Raw genomic sequence first — 23,396 nt, 5'->3', positions numbered from 1 at the left:
TGGAAGCAAGGATGAACTTGAAATAGACAAGCTCTTTTAAAAAATGAAGTCCATCAGCTTGGTTTCTCCAGACTGATGAGTGTGCAGTTTGGGGTCCTTTAGCTAGTTCCTTTCCTAAAGGCCTCCGCTTTGAAGAACAGAGGCTTTGCAATATTGTACTTACATACTTTCTTTTTTTTTTTAATTATAATTTTATTTTTTTAATGGGGCGACATCAATAAATCAGGTTATATATATTCAAAGATCAACAAGTCCAGGTTATCTTGTCATTCAATTATGTTGCATACCCATCACCCAAAGTCAGATTGTCCTCTGTCACCTTCTATCTAGTTTTCTTTGTGCCCCTCCCCCTTTCCGTCTCCCTTTTCCCCCCCCTTCCGTAACCACCACACTCTTATCAATTTCTCTTAGTTTCCCTTTTATGTCCCACATACGTATGGAATAATGCAGTTCCTGGTTTTTTCTGATTTAGTTATTTCACTTAGTATAATGTTATCAAGATCCCACCATTTTGCTGTAAATGATCCGATGTCATCATTTCTTATGGCTGAGTAGTATTCCATACTGTATATGTGCCACATCTTCTTTATCCAGTCGTCTATTGACGGGCTTTTTGGTTGTTTCCATGTCCTGGCCACTGTGAACAATGCTGCAATGAACATGGGGCTGCATGTGTCTTTACATATCAATGTTTCTGAGTTTTTGGGGTATATACCCAGTAGAGGGATTGCTGGGTCATAAGGTAGTTCTATTTTCAGTTTTTTGAGGAACTACCATACTTTCTTCCATAATGGTTGTACTACTTTATATTTCCACCAACAGTGGATGAGGGTTCCTTTTTCTTCACAGCCTCTCCAACATTTGCTATTACTTGTCTTGTTAATAATAGCTAATCTAACAGGTGTGAGGTGGTATCTCATTGCAGTTTTGATTTTCATTTCTCTAATAACTAAAGAAGATAAGCATCTTTTCATATATCTGTTGGCCATTTGTACTTCCTCCTGGGAGAAGTGTCTGTTCATGTTCTCTTCCCATTTTTTTATTGGATTGTTTGTTTGTTTGTTGTTGAGTTTTATGAGTTCTTTGTATATTTTGGATATTAGGTCCTTATCTGAGCTGTTGTTTGAAAATATCATTTCCCATTTAGTTGGCTTTCTGTTTATTTTGTTATCAGTTTCTCTTGCTGAGCAAAAACTTCTTAGTCTGATGTAGTCCCATTCATTAATTTTTGCCTTCACTTCTCTTGCCTTTGGAGTCAAATTCATAAAATGCTCTTTAAAACCCAGGTCCACGAGTTGAGTACCTATGTCTTCTTCTATGTACTTTATTGTTTCAGGTCTTATGTTTAGATCTTTGATCCACTTTGAGTTAATTTTTGTACAGGGGGACAAACTGTAGTCCAGTTTCATTCTTTTGCATGTGGCTTTCCAGATTTCCCAGCACCATTTATTGAAGAGGTTTTCTTTTCTCCATTGTATGTTCTTGGCCCCTTTATCAAAAATTATTTGACTATATATATGTGGTTTTATTTCTGGACTTTCTATTCTGTTCCATTGGTCTGAGTGTCTATTTTTCTGCCAATACCATGCTGTTTTGATTGTCGTGGCCCTATAATATAGTTTGAAGTCAGGTATTGTAATGCCCCCAGCTTCATTCTTTTTCTTTAGGATTGCTTTGGCTATTCGGGGTTTTTTATAGTTCCATATAAATCTGATGATTTTTTGCTCTATTTCTTTAAAAAATGTTATTGGAATTTTGATGGGAATTGCATTAAATTTGTATATTGCTTTGGGTAATATGGCCATCTTGATTATATTTATTCTTCCTAACCAAGAACAAGGAATATTCTTCCATCTCATTATATCTTTCTCGATTTCTCTTAACAATGGTTTATAGTTTTCATTATATAAGTCCTTTACATTCTTTGTTATGTTTATTCCTAAGTATTTTATTTTTTTTGTTGCAATTGTGAAGGGGATTATTCTTTTGAGTTCGTTCTCAGTTGTTTCATTGTTGGCATATAGAAAGGCTATGGACTTTTGTATGTTAATTTTGTATCCTGCGACCTTACTGTATTGGCTTATTGTTTCTAGTAGTGTTTTTGTGGATTCTTTGGGGTTTTCGATGTATAGGATCATATCATCTGCAAAAAGTGATACCTTTACTTCTTTTTTTCTGATATGGATGCCTTTTATTTCTTTGTCTTGTCTGATTGCTCTGGCTAGAACCTCTAGTACCACATTTAATAACAGTGGAGAGAGTGGACACCCCTGTCTTGTTTCTGATTTAAGGGGGAAAGCCTTCAGTTTAGTGCCATTTAATATGATGTTAGCTGATGGTTTATCATATATGGCCTTTATCATGTTGAGGTATTTTCCTTCTATACCCATTTTGTTGAGAGTCTTAAACATAAAATTGTGTTGTATTTTATCAAAAGCCTTTTCTGCATCTATTGATAAGATCATGTGGGTTTTGTTCTTTATTTTGTTGATATGGTGTATTATGTTAACCATTTTACATATGTTGAACCATCCTTGAGATTCTGGGATGAATCCCACTTGATCATGATGTATTATTTTTTTAATATGTTGTTGTATTTGATTTACTAGTATTTTGTTTAGTATTTTAGCATCTGTATTCATTAGAGATATTGGTCTGTAGTTTTCTTTTTTTGTGCCATCCTTGCCTGGTTTTGGTATGAGGGTTATGTTGGCCTCATAAAATGTGTTTGGAAGTATTGCTTCTTCTTCAATTTTTTGGAAGACTTTGAGTAGAATAGGAACCAAGTCTTCCTTGAATGTTTGATAAAATTCGCTGGTATAGCCATCAGGGCCTGGACTTTTATTTTTGGGGAGGTTTTTAATGTTTTTTTCTATTTCTTCTCTACTAATAGGTCTGTTTAGGCTTTCTGCTTCTTCTTCACTCAGTCTAGGAAGGTAGTATTGTTCTAGGAATTTATCCATTTCTTCTAGATTGTTTAATTTAGTGGCATAAAGTTTTTCATAGTATTCTACAATAATTCTTTGTATATCTATGGTGTCCGTGGTGATTTCTCCTCTTTCATTTTGGATTTTGTTTATATGAGTTCTTTCTCTTTTTTCCTTGGTAAGTCTTGCCAAGGTTTTGTCAATTTTATTGATCTTTTCAAAGAACCAGCTCTTTGTTCTATTAATTTTTTCTATAGTTTTACTCTTCTCTATTTCATTTATTTCTGCTCTGATTTTTATTATCTCCTTTCTTCGGCTGGTTTTGGGTTGTCTTTGTTCTTCTTTTTCTAGTTCCTTAAGGTGTGAAGTTAAGTGGTTCACTTGGGCTCTCTCTTGTTTGTTCATATATGCCTGAAGTGATATGAACTTCCCTCTTATCACTGCTTTTGCTGCATCCCATAGATTCTGATATGTCGTATTGTCATTTTCATTAGTCTGTATATATCTTTTGATCTCTGCACTTATTTCTTCTTTGACCCATTCATTTTTTAAAAGTATGTTGTTTAGTTTCCACATTTTTGTGAGATTTTTTTCCTCTTTTTTGCAGTTGAATTCTAGTTTCAAGGCTTTATGATCAGAAAATATGCTTGGTACAACTTCAATTTTTCTGAATTTGCTGATGTTGTTTTTGTGGCCCAACATATGGTCAATTCTTGAGAATGATCCATGTACACTGGAGAAAAATGTATACTCAGTCACTTTGGGATGAAATGTCCTGTAGATGTCTATCATATCCAGGTGCTCTAGTGTTTTGTTTAAGGCCAATATATCTTTGATGATTCTCTGTTTGGATGACCGATCTAGAGCTGTCAGCGGTGTATTGAGGTCTCCAAGAATGATTGTATTTTTGTCAGTTTTTGTTTTAAGATCAATAAGTAGCTGTCTTATATATTTTGGTGCTCCTTGGTTTGGTGCATATATATTAAGAATTGTTATGTCTTCTTGATTCAGTGTCCCCTTAGCCATTATGAAATGGCCATTTTTGTCTCTGAGTACTTTTGTTGTCTTGTAGTCAGCATTATCAGATATGAGTATTGCTACACCTGCTTTTTTTTGGATGTTATTTGCTTAGAGTATTGTATTCCAGCCTTTCACTTTGAATTTGTTTTTATCCTTGTTACTTAGATGAGTTTCCTGGAGGCAGCATACAGTTGGATTTTCTTTTTTAATCCATTCTGCTACTCTGTGCCTTTTTATTGGTGAGTTTAATCCGTTTACATTTAGTGTAATTATTGACACTTGTGAGTTCCCTATTGCCATTTTATATCTTGCTTTCTGTTAGTTTTGTGTCTTGTTTGATCTTTCTCTTTCGTTTTTCTATCTTTTGTTTTTATTTGGTTGTATTCCATACATCTTTCCACTGTTGCTATCTTTTTTATTACATGTGCTTCTGTGGTGGTTTTTTCAATGGTGGTTACCTTTAGGTAATGAAAAGGGTTCCTACCCTGTTCATTGTAGCGCACTATTTTGTGAGCACTTTTGCACTACATCGTCCTTTGCTACTGTTAATCTCCATCCTCTCCCCCCTTTCTTTTTGTTGTTGTCACAGTTTAAATTTGGTTTTATTGTGTTCTTCTTGGAGCTTTTACTTTTGGCTTTATTTTTTTTGTGTTCTTTGTATCTGATTGGAGAACCCCCTTTAGTAATTCCTGGAGTGGGGGTTTTTTGATGATAAATTCCCTCATCTTTTCTGTATCTGTGAATGTTTTTATTTCTCCTTCATATTTGAAGGATAGCTTTGATGGGTATAGTATTCATGACTGAAAGTTCCTCTCTTTCAGGACTTTAAATATTGGGGTCCACTCTCTTCTAGCTTGTAGAGTTTCTGCTGAGAAATCTGATGATAATCTAATGGGCCTTCCTTTATATGTTGTATTCTTCTTTTCCCTGGCTGCCTTGAGAATTTTTTCTTTGCCATTAGTTTGTGCCAATTTCATTATGATGTGCCTTGGAGTAGGTTTGTTTGGGTTAAGAAAACTCGGAGTTCTGTTTGCTTCTTGAATTTGAGGCTTTATTTCTTTCCACAGGCTTGGGAAGTTCTCATCTATTATTTGTTTGAGTATGTTCTCCATTCCATTTTCTCTCTCTTCTCCCTCTGATATACCTATTATTCTTATGTTATTCTTTCTGATGGAGTCATATAATTCTTGTAGGGCTATCTCATTTTTTTTAATTTTTGAGTCTCTTTCTTCCTCTCTCTGTTGTGCCTCAAGTTGTTTGTCTTCTATTTCACTAATCCTCTCTTCTATCTGGCCTGTTCTATTAGCCAAGCTTGTTACCTCGTTTTTCAGCTCATGAATTGAGTTTTTCATCTCTGTTTGATTTGTTTTTATAGTTTCAATTTCCTTGGACATATATTCTTTGTGATCATTGAGTTGTTTTATGAGCTCCCTAAATTGCCTTTCTGTGTTTTCTTGTATATCTCTGAGTATTTTTAGGATTTCTATCTTGAATTCTCTGTCATTTAACTCCAAGGTTTCCAATATATTAAATTTTTTCTCCATAGATTTTTCCTCATCTCTCTGTGTTACCTCTCTTTCTTTTGTATCCATGATATTCGATTTTCTCTTACTTAATGGCATCTGAGGGTGGTTTTGTTGATAATATTAATGAGATTTAATAAAAAATAAAAAGTTAGAAAAATAAAAAATTGAAAAGTTTTTTTAAAAAAAATTAATAATGAAATAAAGAAAAATAAAATAAAATAAAAATTTAAAAAAAGGAAATTATTCCCCCCCTTTTTTTTCCTCTCCTCTCCTCTCCCCTCTTTTTTGAGAAAATCTTGTGGTGAACTGTGAATTATATTATATTTAATAGAACAAACAATGCCTGTAATGGAGGGCCTGAATTGGGGAAAAGTAATAAAGGGGCAAGAAAAATAAATAAATAAATAAATAAATAAAATTAAAAAAATTAAAAAAGGGGGGTATGGACCCACAAAAAGCAAATAATGAAAAAATTTGGATCAAGAATAAAATGATTTGCGTTTAGGTGTTGGTTGACTAAGAGTTATGATGAGAGGAGTAAGAGGGAAACAGGAAAATGGGGGGACAAATTAAAAAATTACTATTGTATTTAGTGGAACAGGAGCTTGATAAAATGGAAAGCCAGGGATGGGAGCACTGCTAGTGAGTTAAAAAAGTGAAGTAAAAACCCCCCAAAATGCCACAAACATAAGTTTGAGCCCCAGATAAAATAATTAGTTTGTTATTGAGGTTTGAATGAGAGGAGATGTAAAGGAGAAAGGAAGAAACTAATATAGAGGGAGAAAAGAAAGAGAGAGAGAGAGAGAAAAAAGAGGGAACCACTAAAAGAAGAAAAAAGAAAAAAGAGGAGAGAGAGAGAGAGAGTTAAGGGTTTTGGAGTGCAACCCTCATAGAGAGAAAGGAAGAGGAAAGAAAAGATAATGGGAGATGTAACACTTATGGGTAGTGTAGTTCAAGGAGAGGAGAGAGTAAGACCGGTAGAGAGTTAAACGACCAAATTGGAGGAGGAAAAAAAAGAAAAAGAAAAAAATATATCAAGGATGAAGATAAGAGAAACAAATGAACAAATATAATAAAATGGGATAGGTTATAAAGTCTGCGGATTATTCTGATTTTGAGAGGTTATCTTCTTGCTTTTTCTTTTTTCTCCCTCTTCCTGGTCGGTGACTCTGTACCCTGGGTTCTGCCCCTTTGGCACGCTCAGGTAGAGGTTTGCAGTTGATAAGTCTCTATGGCGATGTCATGTATTGTGCTTCAGTCTCGTTGGCAGTCGAGGCTCATTAGCATTTATAGGCTCCGACAGTGAGAGAGTCCGTGTTCCTGGAGCCTCTCTCCTAGTCTTTCCTTCCTCAATCAGTAGCCTGAGAATCCAGCTATGGGGTTGCTGCTGCCTCTGCCTGGATAGTAAGAGGCTCAAAGAGCTGGCGACTCCCCACTCTATTTCCACTCAGCACAGGGCTCTGGGTAAGGCTCAGTCAGTCAGAGCCGCTAGCATAATCAGCTGGAGCTTCCGCCTACTCAAAGACCTCAGGCTCTGCCACTCTGTCCGGTAACACGGGCGGGCACCCACTCCCGGGGCGCTTGGAGGAAACTCTTGTTCACTATCTGCGCGCACAGACCAGGATGTTAGATCGGAAGTCTTGCCCTCTGAGTGAAACCCCCCGCCCGCACTGAAAAGTTCCAGTGTTGGAATTGGCTCTCGCTCCGTCCCCGTGTGCGGCTTTTTCAAGGCGCTGGGGCGGCCTGAGACTCCGCCCTCAGCCCACACAAAGGCCCCCGACTCTGCCCCTCCGTGAGACAACACGGGCTCCCACTCCCAAGGTGCTGGGAGGAGTCTCCTTCCCACTCTCCGTGCGCGCAGACCAGGATGTGAGGTCGGAGTCTCACCCTCTGAGTGAAACCTCCCGCCCACACTGAAAAGTTCCAGTGTTGGAATTAGCTCTCGCTTCCTCCCCATGTGTGGCTCTCCCCGGGTGCTGGGGCAGCCAGGAGGCTTTCGGCCCACACAAAGGCCTCTGACTCTGCCTCTCTGTGGAGTAACACGGGCGCACCCTCCCGGGGCTTTGGAAGGAATCTCTCACCCACTATGTGCCGACCAGGGGATCAGGTAAAATGGCTGCCCCCCTTGTCTTTCTTTGTCTGGGTTTGGCGCGAGTGTTAGCTGTATTGCCCGGGTTGTCACAGGAACAGTTTTTCCTCGGCTTGGATCTCCGTGCCACAGCCTGGTTCGGCCGTTTGTGCCACGGCCTGGATCTATTCACCCCCTTTGCCCGCCTTAGTTTCTATATGCTCAGTTTCCAGTGAAAACCGCCTTGTTTAGGTTAGTGAGGAAGGCGGAGCATTTCTTACTCCCTATTTCCTTCGGGGTTTGGTTATATATTTAGCCAATTTTTTGCTCAATCATACCTTTGGGTGTATTGCGAAACATCTGGAGGCTCCAAGGATAGGTTTTTCTGTTTCTGGTTGAAGATCTTGTTGAGGTTTGGGGGAGATTTATTGGTATCGCTTCCTACCCCGCCATTACTCTGACGTCATCTCTCCATACTTCCTTATTTTACCTTTACCTAAGCCAAGATAAGATCTCCCACTATTTGTACCTTTTATTTTAGGCCTGGTTGCAGCTGCTGTTTGGGGCAGAGATAAAGAAACTGTTTACTGTAGGTTGCTTAATAAATAATGAGGATCAGAATAAAGCTCTGTGATCAACTCCAAAACAAAAACGAAAAACAAAAACTGAAGTACAACTTTTAATCAATTCAGTTTCTAATAAATTTACAGTTCTATGCTCTGTCTTACCTGTTTTCCAGACATAAAAATAAATCCTTTCTAGGAAAAGATTAAACCACCCATACCCTCAAGTTATCACAACAATGTTTTATACACAGTGTCCTGCATTTAAAAAAAAATTACCTGGAATTCCAAATGAATAAGCACGGATCACTGAAAACCAAGATAATAACACAACAGAGACATAGGTTTGATCCTGGTCACGGCACACCAGAGAAGCAGCCATCTACTTCTCCACCCTTCCACTTCTCTCTCTCTCTCTTTCCCTTCCTACAGCCGTGGCTAAAATGGTTAAAGCAATATGGTTCCAGGCACTGAGGATGGCTCTATGGCCTCACCTCAGACACTGAAATAGCTCCCTTCAGAGCAATAGAACAGCCGCCCCAGATGGGAAGAGCATCACACCCTAGTGGGCTTGCCAGGTTAATCCTGGTCCAGGCGCATGTGGGAGTTTGTCTCTCTGCCTCTTTGCCTTCCTGCTTCTCACTTAATAAATTTTTTTTTTTAAATCCACTTTCTAGAATTGGCAGAGTGAGAAAAGATAGGATATGGTGTTAACTTCAGGTGGAAGTTTCAAGTTCTGTTTTCCCTTCTTCATCCTCAGTAGCTAATGAGAAGAACTCATGGACACAGTTCTTTCATGTTGTCCTTGAAGGGCTCGGGAGCCTAGGATTCTTTCTTTTTCTTTCTGTGTTATCTTCTTGTTTCTATATTGATGTCTCTATATATGCATGTCTAATTCATAATTCTCTTCCTTGACAAAAGATGCAAAAGCTTGTCTGGTATCTTCACTTAAATGATCAACACTTCAAACTTCAAATCTAGAATAGCTTTCTTTACCTTCCTCAGATCTGTTTGTTTTATACGGCTTCAAGGACTGACCTCCCTATAACCCATTCACCCAGACTCAGAGATTGGTCACCTTTGAGTCATATTTCTTGATGGTCAGTAAATCATATAAGAGCGCAAGTTCTATCTTTGAAGGCATTTTTCTTTGAAGAAATTAGAAGTTGTTATCTTTTCCATCCTTTTTTCTCTCTCACCCACAGGCACACCAAACTTAACATACTGCAGTCTTGAAAAGTACTCATGTAATGAAAAGGAATTTAATCTTCAGTTTAAAAATGACAGAAATAATTAAAACTCTGAAATTATAGATTTCAGCACATTGTCTGGATGTATATTGTATTTTCAAATGCGCTGGCTCTTTAAGTTATGAAAACATCTAATGGACATATAACTAAGAAGAAGATATTGACTATTGGGCAAATTCCCCTTAATAAAAGATAAAAAATTCCCTTACTGCTACATTAAAGTGTGCTTTATAGCTTCAGTCACAGCCGATGGATGACATACATGCCTTCTGATGTTGTGCAAACAGAGAAAAAGCCCAACAGAAATTAACCGCAGACCGATTTTCAGCAATCCAAAATGGCAGCGTCTGAGAGGTCTTTTAGGGAAGCGACTAAAGCCATTCATTTGTGTTTAAACAAAACAAGTAAACAACAACAAAAACACTTCAGAGCCAGGAGAATGAATCTTTCTGCTTTCAAGCATGCCTAAGGCAAAGTAGGATTTCTTTTTTCTTTCTCTCTTCAAAGATTAGGCTACATAAACTCACATATATACAAATTTTCCTGATGTTAAATTGTAGGCTGTTCTGATTAAACCAAGTTTCCCTGCATTCATGCTACCAGGCTTCTAATTTAAAAAAAATGTATGTGTATGTATGTGTGTATGTGATTATCTCACAAATTAGAGAATTTACAAGATGACAGCACTACAGCATTCCAGCAACTCAAACCACTATTTCCTCCTTTAACTTTTTCTGCAAAAGAAGTTGAATCCCAGGAGTACTCTTAAATTGAAGAGGGCAATGGAGGGTGACAGAACAATTGGCGGTCAGACCACTCTAATTCTCTATTAATCAAGGGACCATCTTCTCTCATTCTTTCAGCTCAAGGCGAGGGCTCGCCTAGAGTTTCTGTGAAAAGTGAGGGCTTCTGCAGCACAGAAAATGCGACAAGTCCTGATGGTAAGGTTCTGTGCACGCTCGACTCATGCAGCCTGCAAATCTGGTACATGGTCTCTGTGTAACCTAGGATTAAGGGAGCTATCTGTTCTATGAATCACCATGTTCAGTTAGCACAAGGTAAAGTTCAAAAACCATTTTCTGCTTGGAATTAATAAAATCGGCTGCCTTTTTAAAACACGGACTCGGGTTCCATTTAAAAAAACATCATGTGCGTCAGTGTAATCATACCTCGCAAAGATGAGGCCACAAGGGGTAATTCCAAGGCTAAACTGGACTGCATGAAGTCTAGCTGCTGAACTTGACGGAAATACCACTTCCGCAAAGAAATGCTTGTTCAGCTGTTACCCCCGTGACACTTTGGAGCCTGAGCTTGAACTCAGGCTGAGGTTGTTCTTGGACCTTCATTACCTTACTTCGTCACTTCAGTTGTATTGTCCAAAAACTTACTGAGTCTTTAAAAGCACCCTAGAAATAAATGTACAAAAACCTTTCTTTATTCACATCTCATTTTGAAAGCATCTGAAAAGTCTCAGTCCTGCGAATATGAGCATACCCTTACTCCTGCTGTGAACCCCTTTGAAGTTTCATTAGAAAAAACTACTATTGGAGTGCATGTGATTTAATAAATATGTAATTTCACTGCCCCACAGAGCTTAGGAGAACCAGAATTGACCAGTGCAACTGTTTATATGTATCTTGCTGTTTAAGTTATTTTAGAAGGAAAAAAAAAGCAAATTACTTTGAGTTGATAATGACCTTGGGAAAAATTCAGCGCCTGGTGTTTTTATAGAGAGTTCCCTATAGTACTGTGCATTTTCTCTGCTATAGCCCCTTTTATACAAACTGATTGCTTTACTCATGGGCATACATTATCTAGGAGATAATGTTTTTAAATACCAGATCCATCCATTAAAAGCAACCAAACTCATGTTAGTCTTGCTCAGTTGAACAAAACTTGCCCAGCCTGGTTTCGCCTCTATAGACATGGTTCCTAACCAATTTTTACAAAGTATGTTCTGAAGAACACCAAGCCTATACAATGCTCATTGAATAAAAAGGAAATACATGTGGGAAATGCTAAAGTTTTAGTCCTTACTTGGAGATTCACTATGTACATTATGGGCTCTCAGAAGTCTCAGCTGTAAAGAAATTTATTAACATGGTTTAAAGTTGCTTTTCCCAAATGTATTTGATCATGAAATGCTTTGTAGAGTAACATACGTTAATGAGTTTGGGGATGAGTGTCCCTTGGATTAGAGGAGGAAATAGAAAAGGGATGTGCTACTGTATTCTGTTCTGCATGCTCCCACACTGAGATGGCACGCTTACAGTAACTTGTAGACCAGGATTGCAAGTACACATAGTATTCTCTTTCTATAGGTAGAATAGGTCAGTGTACACCTGGGTTTAGAATGAGCTCTCACATCATTAGAAACCCAGGTTAGTGAGCAGGTAGGAACAGGGACCTGCTTTTAAAATCTTCCTCCTTGAGAGAGAATTAGGTGAGATGCAACACAATGTCATTCCTTTTTCTGAGCCTCTCTGGGGAGCGAAAACCAGTATCTGCCATTATTTTACTTCAGTCAAACTTTCATGTTCAAGAAAAAGTGATTTGGGGTGTTGATTTTGTGCAGATAAATAAAGGTCACCCAAATACAAAAACACAAAGGTTACTTATTTAGAGCTTACAAAAGAGTTAGCCATTATCACTCATGCTTGGCCAACTCAAAGGCAGCTGGGGAAGTGGGAAACCTTTATGGTTAACAAAAGGGAAGGCTCAATGCATTCTCTGATTGAGGTTGTTGGCATGGGAAAGCAAGACTTGGGCCAACTAGAAGTGGGACATCTTAAGCGATTGGTTAGGAGTCATACTTTGCTTTTCCTGGCTGGTCCAATGTTGAAAGCATGAGGCAAGATAAAGGGAAGCTGGCTGTCACTGACAATTCTGAGCTAATTGCTGCAAAGGTTGTGGTTTGGTTGTCCACGCTGGTTGCTGCAGAAGTGTTAAGTCAGAATTCTACTGTTATATGCGGTCTGGCCATTGTCCAGTTGTATATTGTCTCTCAGTTTATAATATAGGCTTTGATGCTTTAAAAATATCAACCTAATTAAACCAATGACCCTTGAAAATTTCCAGAGTGATCACTATGCCTGCTCTTGGCTACTTCTGAACAATGACAGTAATTATGCATTCTATTTGTATGCAAATGTCCACATAGAACAATGCACAGTGAAGTAAAAGCACAGGTTTGTTTTATCATTGCTGAGTGAGCTGGTTAGATGTTTTATTTTTCTATTTAAAGGGGCCCACTGCCTGCTGGCAAGTTTATAAGGTCTGTTTTGGATTTCAAAATTGAAAATATAGCAAAACAATGAAGCCTATTGACATAAGCCTTTTAAAGGGAGCTGCTTACCTCTGCACAGGTCATGATCTCTTTTGCTTTATTTTCTCTCTATTTTTATATATTTATTAAGGCCTTTGAATTTACCTAAGAATGATGATAAATATACCCAAACCTTCAACCCCCAAATCTGCTGTGAAATGACAACTTAGATTCGAGAGTTCATTAAAGAGGCGATTCTGCCCTCCTCATCCCTCTCCAGCAAAAATCCACCAGAATGGTCTCAAAATCGTAAATGACTGAAGATGAACTGAAAAGAGGAATAAGATAGGAAATCAGAAAAGAATCAATTTATAAACCAGTTGAAAGTGTTTTAGAGATTTGGTTTTGGTAAATATTTAACCTTTTTGTTTTCCTTTCCGGTTATAGTTGAAATGAATAGTCTGGTTGACAGTGTAAATGACCCAGCAGAGAGTCAGTAAGAAGATTAACTAATAGGTAAGTTGCCCCTGTGGTGGGATTTTCCATTGATTAAACCGGTCAGAGGAACTGTTTGCAAATGGTGTATTGGATTTCCCTCTGCTCTGCCAAGTCTTACAGCATGGACCAGGCTAAATTTTAAAAATCTTGATACCAAATAACACAGTGTGCAGAGCAAGGGTTACCGTAGAAGCTTGCCATCTTTAAGAGGAAAAAAAAAGCCACAACATAACCAAGTCATGCAGTACTCTGGTTTTCTGAGCTTTGACAAGAATAAAAAATGGTTTTCCATTCATCTCCCCACTGGCCTCCTGGAGTGATTAAATTATTTCAGCAACACCAAGCTGATTCTGAAGTATTGCTTTTCCAGAAGTTACTGGCTAAATTGTTTTAGTATTTATTTTTATAAGTGTAACAACTAAACCTTTGCCCTGGAGAATGAATAAAGGCCTTTGAGTGTGTTAGGGCAGCAAGAAGCCTATCTTGTATTCTAACCTCTTACACCGCCACCTGTGGACATGTGGGTCTGCACAAAGGTTTGTTGAGTTGAAGGAGCCTCAGGGAACTCCCAAGGAAAATAAAAGTCTGGGCCAGACTATATTTAGGAGTTTTCCCAGACCAACAGGTTAAATCTCTCAGCAGAGACTGAAGTATAGATAGAATGATATGTGGTCTGTAACACTTTTCTGTATCTTGAGTGCTGGTGTGAAGAATTAGAGGAAAGAAGTCAAGCTTGCTATTCCAATTTTTAGCTTAAAATACTCAGCTGTAAAACAAACAAACAAACAAACAAACAAACAAACAACAGACCTATGGCATAAAGGAATTGTGGTGATCCAGTGTAAGACACAAATGCGTTGACCCTGTTGCTCCCAGCACCTCTCTGGACCCCCTCTATCTTCCTGGTAAGTCTCTGCACTTCCCAGAAGGCCATGCTACACTCGTCTCTTGAACTCCTGCATCACAGCAGAACAAAGTTTGAGACTAAAAATACATGCACATCTGTCTTTCCCATCATGATCCTGAACATCATTTAAAACTAAAAATATAGCATTTGCATAATGCATGTATAGCATAGAACTGCTAAAAATTATATACATATGCAAACATGGTCTTATGAACGTTTCTCCTTTTTTTATTGGTAACCTCATTCATGTATTTTAAATATTCCCCTGAACTTCAAAACTGATAGGATGGAGAAGTTTCCACTGAAACGTAATGAAGAGGAGCTAACCCTGAGCATCATAGACACGAGTTCTTCAGCGTTGCCTTACTGTTGACTCCTGTTTTGGCAACAAACTGTAGATTTCTTGCCTAGATTTTTTTTTTCTTACAGATACTATTATTTTCCTGTGCGATCAATATCTAAATATGGTACCAGGAAAAAAAATCTGTGTTCCTTGGTAAATGTCAAAATATTTTCCTTCACCATAAATGCCAATTTATATTTTTACTCAAATGACTTAGTTTTCCAAACAAAAAGTTCACATTAATTTAAGGATGTTCAGTTCCAGCAGAAGGTTGCTTGCCTGATCGACGAAGTGTACATACTTCTCGTACAAAATTATTTGATGTCACCAGAATGCTCCTCAAACTACAGTGAGTTTTTTACACAGTTGTCACAGAGAATAGTATGACCCGAGGAGCTTGTCTGAGTCCTACAGAAATATTTACACCATTGGGTTTGTGGAGGTTTTCTGGTGGTTTAACAGAAAGAAAGAACTTCACCTTGTCTAACCTGTAGTGGTGCAGTGGATCAAGCATTGACCTGGAACACTGAGGTCGCTGGTTCAAAACCCAGGGCTTGCCCGGTCAGGGCACATATGGGAGTTGATGCTTCCTGCTCCTCCCCCCTTCTCTCTCTCTCTCTCTCTCTCTCTCTCTCTCTCTTTCTTCTCTAAAATGAATAAATTAATTAATTAAAAAGAAGAACCTCACCTTGAATTCTGTGTATAAGACCTTCAAGGAAATTGAAGAACTACAATGAAATTAGGCTAGACTCATAAAGTTCAAAGAAATAATACAAAAATGTTTTGTGTTATATAATTTATTATTGTAAAAATATCAGGGATATTATAATACCAGATTGAAGTGTGTTTAAGAACTATGCATGTTCTTTATATACGGATTACACCTCATTTGAAAAATATAAGAATATAAAGTGTATAGGCTCTCGTAAGGCATGGTATCTTTTTAGGGTTCTCTCCGGGGAGATCACAGCGGATATGTAATAAGTAAGATCTTATATTAATGGGATAACCACCAATGACTTTTTCAAATGAGCATTATGAAAACTGTAGTTATTATTATTTCTATGTTGAGCTCTGAAAACAAGAGTGTGTGAATGGTCCCAGAAAGGGGGGGGGGAACATCAATTCAGGGTTAGATTTTTAAAAGAATACTTGGAAGAATTGGGTTAATCATCCTCATCAGCCGAAGCAAGTTGTCAATGTGACATATGTTTATTAAGGCAATGATTTATATGCATATTCAAGATGCCATGTGCCAGCAATTACATCTCAGACATGCACAGTCCTTCGATAGTCAAACAGAATGTTACTGGGCCTGTTTGGAGATGAGACACATTTACACGGCTGAGCCACAGTCTCTGCTTATCCACAGTTTTGCTTTTCATGGTTTCAGCTATTGGCTATCAACTGTGGTCTGAAAATATTAAATGGAAATTCCAGATATTTTGAGAGAGAAAGAGACTGCATTAATATAACTTTTATTACAGTATATTATTATAATTGTTTTATTTTATTCTTATTGATGTTACTCTCTCACTATGCCGAATTTATAAATTTAACTTTAACATAGGTATGTATACATAGGAGAAAGCACAGTCTATATAGGGTTGGGTACTATGGGTTTTAGGCGTCATCTGGGGGTGTTGGAATGCAGACAAGGGGCAAAAAGTGTAGTAAACTGATATGCCTTGCTAAGTCTATGAAGATGGGTTATCTTTATTTGTTTATCTAACAAATGCGTTCTCCTCGTCTTTGGCAGGGGCACAAGATGAAGCAAAGGAACAAAGACATGGAAGTAAATGCCAATCCTCAGCGACACAGCCTCCGCTGGCCCTGGGGAAGAGGGGAGACCGCCATGCTGTAGCCGAGGGAGGGGGTGGGGGGAGGCAAGTCCCACGGAAGGACGGGGATCCTTTGCTCTCATTTCTCCAGCTGCATTTTGTTCTGTTTACCTGCAGAAATTAAAAAAAAGAAAGAAAAGAAAAGAACTTTGATTTGGTGGGTGACCCACACTTAGGCATCTTGCAGGCTCCATCCCTGTCATTTCTGTTTCTGCTCTTACAGCTGCGCCCCAGGGGCGTGGTTAGCGCTGACACGTGTCTCCTGAGCCACCTGCTTTCTTGGTTATTTCGCAATGCGGTAGACAGTGGTGTCTTCAGAGAAAAGAAGGAAGACAATTGTTTGATAAGCTGCAGGCTAAATTTCAGGAATCACCAGGCCCAATATCAGCATCATCCACAGGCAAAGGAGGCAGGATAGAAAATGGGCAAAACCCTCAGAACACTTGATAAAAGGTCAGGAGGATGAATTGCAAATGCTGTTTTCTTCAGGGATTCCCAAATGCACCTTACATGTGGGTAATGGGGAGGGCGGCAGCAGGGCTGTACCCAGAGCAGGGCACAGAAGGGCACTGAGGGGCACTCAGGAAGGCCACCCCCACAGCTCCTAGGTCTCTCCCAACATCAGCAGGACAGCAGGGGTGTCCTTCTTTGACACCAGCTTGTCGCAGAGCTTTCTGGGTTGTGTGGCCTTTACCAAGGGCTTCAGCATGGAGTGCCCACTGAGTTGTGATTCTGTGTTACACCTTAGAAAAGGATGGCACTTTTCTAGGTGTTTTAGTGATGAGGGGGAGCAGCTGCATTTAGGATCCAAACATATGCCTGTGAAACTAAAAGTCCCACTTGAAATTTCTCTTTATATCCACGCTTTACATAAAAGATCATATTATCTTTACCCCAGGTGTGACAGCCCACAGAGCAGATTCTCACTTCAAGTTAAAGGCAGTTAAAGGACTTGCTTGCAGTTTTGGCTTCCTATTGCCTTTCAATGGTGTGATTTGCCCATCCCAAGTCCAAGACTAATATGATAACCGGCCCCTCTCTCAGCAGAGTATACCCTTTAAGGGCAGCGGTGGCACTAACGAGACACGATGCCAGCAATACATGGGCACCGTGGTGAAGGGACCAGAAGAAGTCAGAAGTTGTCACAAATGTCTATCCCAAGAGCTACCATGAACAACAACCCTCATGTGGCAAGATGACCCCTTCCCACAGGCTCTCGGGGTCCTGAGGCCATTTCCTTCTATTCGATGGAAACTGTTACCATTTCTCCCATGTCTTCTTGAATCCATCGTCCTGAAGAGCTTTAGAACTGTAAGTTATATGTTTTTTCTTAGGAAAGGTGAACAAAGTAGTAGATCAAATTGAATATTTCTAAAATAAAAGGATGTTCTGCTTTCTAAATGTTCCACATAATTCTTCAGTTTTGCTTTTTCCTCTATGGAAATTTCAGCTTCTTATCTTCCTGTGACTTTTGTGTCGGCCTTTCTGAATTTGTGGCCCCTCTGCATAGCTTATCTGGTATCCCAGAATCAACAGCAAGTCGTATTTCTACATAGATGATCAGTTTCTTAACATTGTGTTTTTTCTAAAAACCTCTCATGGGTTGAGCAGCAGTGCCGTGTGCTTGACCTCATGATTTCAGAACGTGGCCATCTGTTTTTCTGCCACGTATTCTACAGTCCTCCACTGCACTCGGGCATTGCTTTCTAGAAAAAAAAAAAGGAAAAGAAAGAAAAGACTCATTTTAAATAATTCAATAAATGATGCCACATCAGTACTAATATTTTTTATATTTTATGTCATCTTTAACTTAATTGAAAGTCGCCATCCTTCTTGCGAACTCCTTGGCCAGGGCAGTCTGCCAGAGGCACACCGCCCGGTGACTCCCAAACGCTAACCCTCCCCATACTCAGCAATGCGCTCCAGTTCAGAACGCATGAGGGAGAAAAGAGAGGTGGAGACTTTTAGTGGGGGAAAATGAAAGAGACCTAATATCTCTGGTAGCAACAGTTGGGATTGGAATTATTTCAGCCCTGGTGTTCTCCTAATCATCTCGGGCAGCCATTTAATTCATTCATTTTCAGAGTGGGGAAGGGGAGGAAGTCGTTCTCCACCTGAAAACTGAAAGTCAAGCTCTGAGTCCAGGAAACTAAGACGTGAGAAGTAAATATCATCAACCCCTCTCCTTAATCTGTATAAACTTCATTGGATAATTAAATTGTGTTTTCATTTTTGTTTTATTATGTTTTTGGTTGCTATTGGGCTATAAGATTTTATGCTTGAAAACAAATAATGAAGTTAATTTCCATTTTAATAGTAAAATATTAAAAATCTAGCCATGGGCTATACAATAGAAAATTGGAAAAGCTGATTGGTTCTCCTATACATGAATTCTGGATGTCAATTTTCAGCCACATGGCTGCCCAGCTATGTGGCATGAGGGGTTACAGGAGGGAGGATAGCCCCACATTAGTCATGTTTGTATACAGAAGATCGAAGTAGGCTTTCAACATAATAGTTCTAATTTTAAAGGTACTGGTTGGAGGAGAGACAAAGGGTCTTGTCCTCTAGTTGGTAGCTATTCAGATGATGGACAATTCTTCTTTCATTGCGACCTACAAAGGAGGCATCCAGAACACTGTCTACAATACTGGGTCACATATTAGTCACCGCAGCTAATTGTAAATCTTTCTGTGAAACACTGAAAAGCCTCTTTGTGAATTAATACAGTTCTGCTTGATGCACTTGATTTGAAATGACATTTTCCCTGTGTGTGGTGCATGTCGGCTTTGCTTTGAAAAATAACGAAGTTAGCAGAATGTTTAATATATTTTCTTGGGGAATAGGGTTTTTATCATATGATTCATTAAGGATTTGCCTTACCCTGACATTTGTGATATAAAGAAAAATCAGAAAAAAAGGTAATTTTCTTGATCAAGATATGTTTTTACTTAATGCAAATAAATGTAGTCTGTTGCTTGCAAGGAGAAAATACGTCTTCTGATATCTGGTATCAACTGCTAACTAGAATGATACGTGCCTCTTATGTTAAACCAGCATCTTAGTGCTGTGCTGGACTGCTTCTAAATCTGTTTGTTTCTTTTCATCTGTGCCCTACACTAAGAAACTTAAACAACTGTTGCCTTCATACTATATTTGTTAGAGCAGAATACAAATAAAAATTGTTTGAGAGGATAAGGTGGAATTACGTGTGTTTTGTGAAATCTGTTCTTTAGCTGCGAGCAATTAATAACTCAAAATATTCACTTAACACTGTATATTTGGTTGCAAATATATATTTAAAACTGCCTTGTTAAATCCACTTTATCTTGCCAGTACTCTTCCCTTTCTAACATTGATTAATGTTTTGTCTGTGTTTTTCAACTAGAAACTATAATTTGTAGAGAAACAAATCCCAATACATAGCTTATCTCTAAACATTAGATAACTAATTATTCTTGCAGAAGCCTTTAAGGTACAAGGTGTAAGTTGTTAAGATAAAGCCAAGAGTTCCATGAACATCGGTCCATCCTACGGAACCCCATCATTTATTATTAGAGTTCTTTTTGAGCACCTTTGATGCGTCCCTGCTGGCCACGTGATCACTGCAAGCACGCTCTTCCTCAGTCTGTCACTGGTGGAATTATGATCGAGTTACACAGCTGTTAAGTTTGACAATGTATCAACAAAAACCATGATGCAAAAAAAACCAATGTTCTTTTGAAAATGTAAATCTGTATTCCCTCAAATTGAATTTCCTCCATTTCCCATAGAAGACGTGTTATCTGATTTGTTGTTCTAGAAGATAATACAGAAGGTCAACTTCTTTAGCCAGGAAAGCCAGTAAGTTAATAGTTAAAGGAGAATAAGGCCTTTCAGACTGTAGTAGCAGAGGAGCGCTTTCTAGGCGTAAACACGGTTTGATGGGAAAAAATTGTATGCAGGACAGTCTTATGCTGCAATGAGCAGCCTCAATACAAATGCCTCAGAGTGACAGAAAAGAGGGTTTGACATGAGTCAAGTATGGCCAGATGCAGTTTCTAGTCTACATCCAATTTTTCACCTCTTTGTCTGTCACTCTTGTGTTTCTCCCCCAACACTTCTGCCCCTTTGCCTTATTTCAACCAAAAGTGTTAAACATTGCTTAAATTTACTGGTGGGTCTTGGGCCAAAAGGAGTAATGATAAGTGTTTAAGATGTTCTTGCCAGGACTGTGGCCCAGTTTTGCGGACTTTGAGAAACAAACTCCCTCCATTTGTTCTGGTTTGGAAAATGAAAAATTAATACATTCCTGAACTTTCTCACAAATTTCAACGTGAATAAAATGCCAAGGTGTTGTGTTTTGTCATTTGGAAAAGAACTTGGTACATTATTTCAATTAGATTCTGCTATTTGATACTCTAGTAGGCCAGTGGCCCCTTTGGAGTTCAAGATGGTTCACCAAAGGGATAAACAATCCTTACAACTGGGTAGTAAATAAGAAATCCTCTCTACTGAAATAGACTGACATTTTGCCTCTAAATTAAGGACCTATGAGAAGCAGAAAAAAAATTATTTTATATTTTACAACCTAGAAAAAGGGGCCTGACTAGGTGGTGGAGCAATGGATAGAGCGTCGGACTGGGATGCGGAAGACCCAGGTTCGAGACTCCGAGATCGCCAGCTTGAGCGAGGGCTCATCTGGTTGAGCCCAATATCGCTGGCTCAAGCAAGGGGTTACTTGGTCTACTGAAGGCCCGTGGTCAAGGCACATAAAAAATATATATAGAAAGAAAGAAAGAAAGAAAGAAAGAAAGAAAGAAAGAAAGAAAGAAAGAAAGAAAGAAAGAAAGAAAGAAAGAAAGAAAGAAGGAAAAGGGCGATTTGAGCTCCTAAGACATGTGACACAAAATACTGATCTAAATCTTTTTAAGTAATCATTTCTCTGCTAATAATTACAGTGGATCTATGAACAAAGAAGAAAAGAGGTGCAACCCTCTATCTCTTGGTTAATACACGTGAAATCACATAGATTTATAAGGTGGTGATTATACCAACATACACTTCCCTTAACTGAGGGGAAGTTACAGGTCCTCACCCCACTGAAATTGGACTTGACGACGTAATTTGCTTTGGTCAATGATATGTGGGCAGTAATGGCACGTAGCATGTCAGGCAGAAGCTTGAAGACACCTGCTCTTTTCTTCCTTCTATCGTAATGACTAGCAGCAACTGAGATGGGCTGTTCCGTCAGCATAGAACCTGGAGTGAAAACGTGAACTTGAACTTCAGGCAAGCTCCACTGAAAAGGTGACGTGAGTGAGAAAAAAACCTGTGCTTTGGGCTTTGGCCACCATTTGTTACCCTAGCACAGGGGTCCCCAAACTTTTTACACAGGGGGCCAGTTCACTGTCCCTCAGACCGTTGGAGGGCCAGACTATAAAAAAAAACTATGAACAAATCCCCATGCACACTGCACATATCTTATTTTAAAGTAAAAAACAAAACGGGAACAAATACAATATTTAAAATAAAGAACAAGTAAATTTAAATCAACAAACTGACCAGTATTTCAATGGGAACTATGCTCCTCTCACTGACCACCAATGAAAGAGATGCCCCTTCCAGAAGTGTTGCGAGGGCCAGATAAATGGCCTCAGGGGGCCGCATGTGGCCCGCGGGCCATAGTTTGGGGACCCCTGCCCTAGCATAACCTAGCCTATACTAACTGATACATATGCCATCAGAGCTTTTAAGGCCCCAGAATCTGCATGATCTGCCTCTCCACACTCATCTTGTGTGACTCTCAACTTGGCTCACAATGCTGCCAGCATGATGACTTCCGTGCATTCCTAGAACAGGCCAAATTCTTTCAGACTCAGAACCTCTGGACCTGAAAACTTTTCATTTTCAGTTGACTAGCAACTTGTCATCCTCAAGATCTCAGCTGTAACTTCACTTCCTAGAGCTGGCCTCTCCAAGTATCCTATTTCAAACTAGATCTCCCTCCCCAGGTTGTGTTTGCCTACCTAATGCCATATTTGCTAGTTCAGAACACTGAGAATTTTCATTCTGTAGAATTTTCACTGTCCTTGAGGGTTCTACCACTAGTGAAATGAAAATGTGTCAGTGTAAAAAATAGTTTGTCATTTAACTAACATTTCTTTATTTACTAATAAGGTTAAAGAGATTTCTGTCAGTTATTTGTAGTTCCTGATGGGGGAATCAATCTGTTCTTGTTATTTGGTCATCTGTCAACTGAGATTTTGAAGTTTTATTGATATCTATGAATTGTTTATATATTGAGTATTATCTTTTTGTCATAGTTCCTACATATAATTTTCTACTTGTGGTTTGTTTCATAATCTTTTTTTTTTTTTTTTTTTTTTGTATTTTTCTGAAGCTGGAAACGGGGAGAGACAGTCAGACAGACTCCCGCATGCGCCCGACCGGGATCCACCCAACACGCCCACCAGGGGCGATGCTCTGCCCACCAGGGGGCGATGCTCTGCCCCTCCCGGGCGTCGCTCTGCCACGACCAGAGCCACTCTAGCGCCTGGGGCAGAGGCCAAGGAGCCATCCCCAGCGCCCGGGCCATCTTCGCTCCAATGGAGCCTTGGCTGCGGGAGAGGGAAGAGAGAGACAGAGAGGAAGGAGGGGGGGTGGAGAAGCAAATGTGTGCTTCTCCTATGTGCCTGGCCGGGAATCGAACCCGGGTCCCCCGCACGCCAGGCCGACGCTCTACCGCTGAGCCAACCAGCCAGAGCCTTTGTTTCATAATCTTGATTGTGATGTTTTCTGACAAACAAACTTCTTATGTTCCATGCAATGAGATCTCTCCTTTTGCACTGGCTCTCATTACTTTTGTAGCTCATATTTACTGCATTTGCCTGCCGAACATTCACTCCTGCTTCTTCAGGTGATAAAGCTTTTCAGCATGGTGGAAGGCTTCTTGTATGCAGTCTCTGGAGATGACCTCCCAATCCTAATCTCTAGAGAAGGGGTTGGGAACTTATGGCTCGCAAGCCAGATGTGGCTCTTTTGATGGCTGCATGTGGCTCGCAGACAAATCTTTAATAAAAAAAAATAATAATAACGTTAAAAATATAAAACACCTGACCTGTGGTGGTGCAGTGGATAAAGCATCGACCTGGAAATGCTGAGGTCGCCAGTTTGAAACCCTGGGCTTGCCTGGTCAAGGCACATATG

At 39.2% G+C, this 23,396-nt stretch overlaps 1 protein-coding gene across 4 annotated transcripts in view; it reads left to right on the top strand.

Annotated features, from left to right (window-relative positions):
* The window catches only part of MACROD2 (mono-ADP ribosylhydrolase 2), a 2,105,833-nt gene extending 2,087,517 nt beyond the window's left edge, over positions 1-18,316 (top strand). For all 4 annotated transcript variants that reach the window (XM_066237024.1, XM_066237025.1, XM_066237023.1 and 1 more), the window contains 3 exons: positions 10,218-10,295; positions 13,067-13,135; positions 16,127-18,316. In XM_066237024.1, the coding sequence (XP_066093121.1) occupies positions 10,218-10,295; positions 13,067-13,119 (131 nt within the window). In that variant the 3' untranslated portion in view covers positions 13,120-13,135; positions 16,127-18,316. The remainder of the gene's footprint in view (positions 1-10,217; positions 10,296-13,066; positions 13,136-16,126) is intronic.
* The last annotated feature ends 5,080 nt before the right edge of the window (positions 18,317-23,396 follow it).

Source organism: Saccopteryx bilineata, chromosome 6 (assembly GCF_036850765.1).
Source record: "Saccopteryx bilineata isolate mSacBil1 chromosome 6, mSacBil1_pri_phased_curated, whole genome shotgun sequence".
In the NCBI taxonomy this organism is placed as follows: Eukaryota; Metazoa; Chordata; class Mammalia; order Chiroptera; family Emballonuridae; genus Saccopteryx; species Saccopteryx bilineata.
This window is presented reverse-complemented; position numbering and strand designations above follow the sequence as displayed.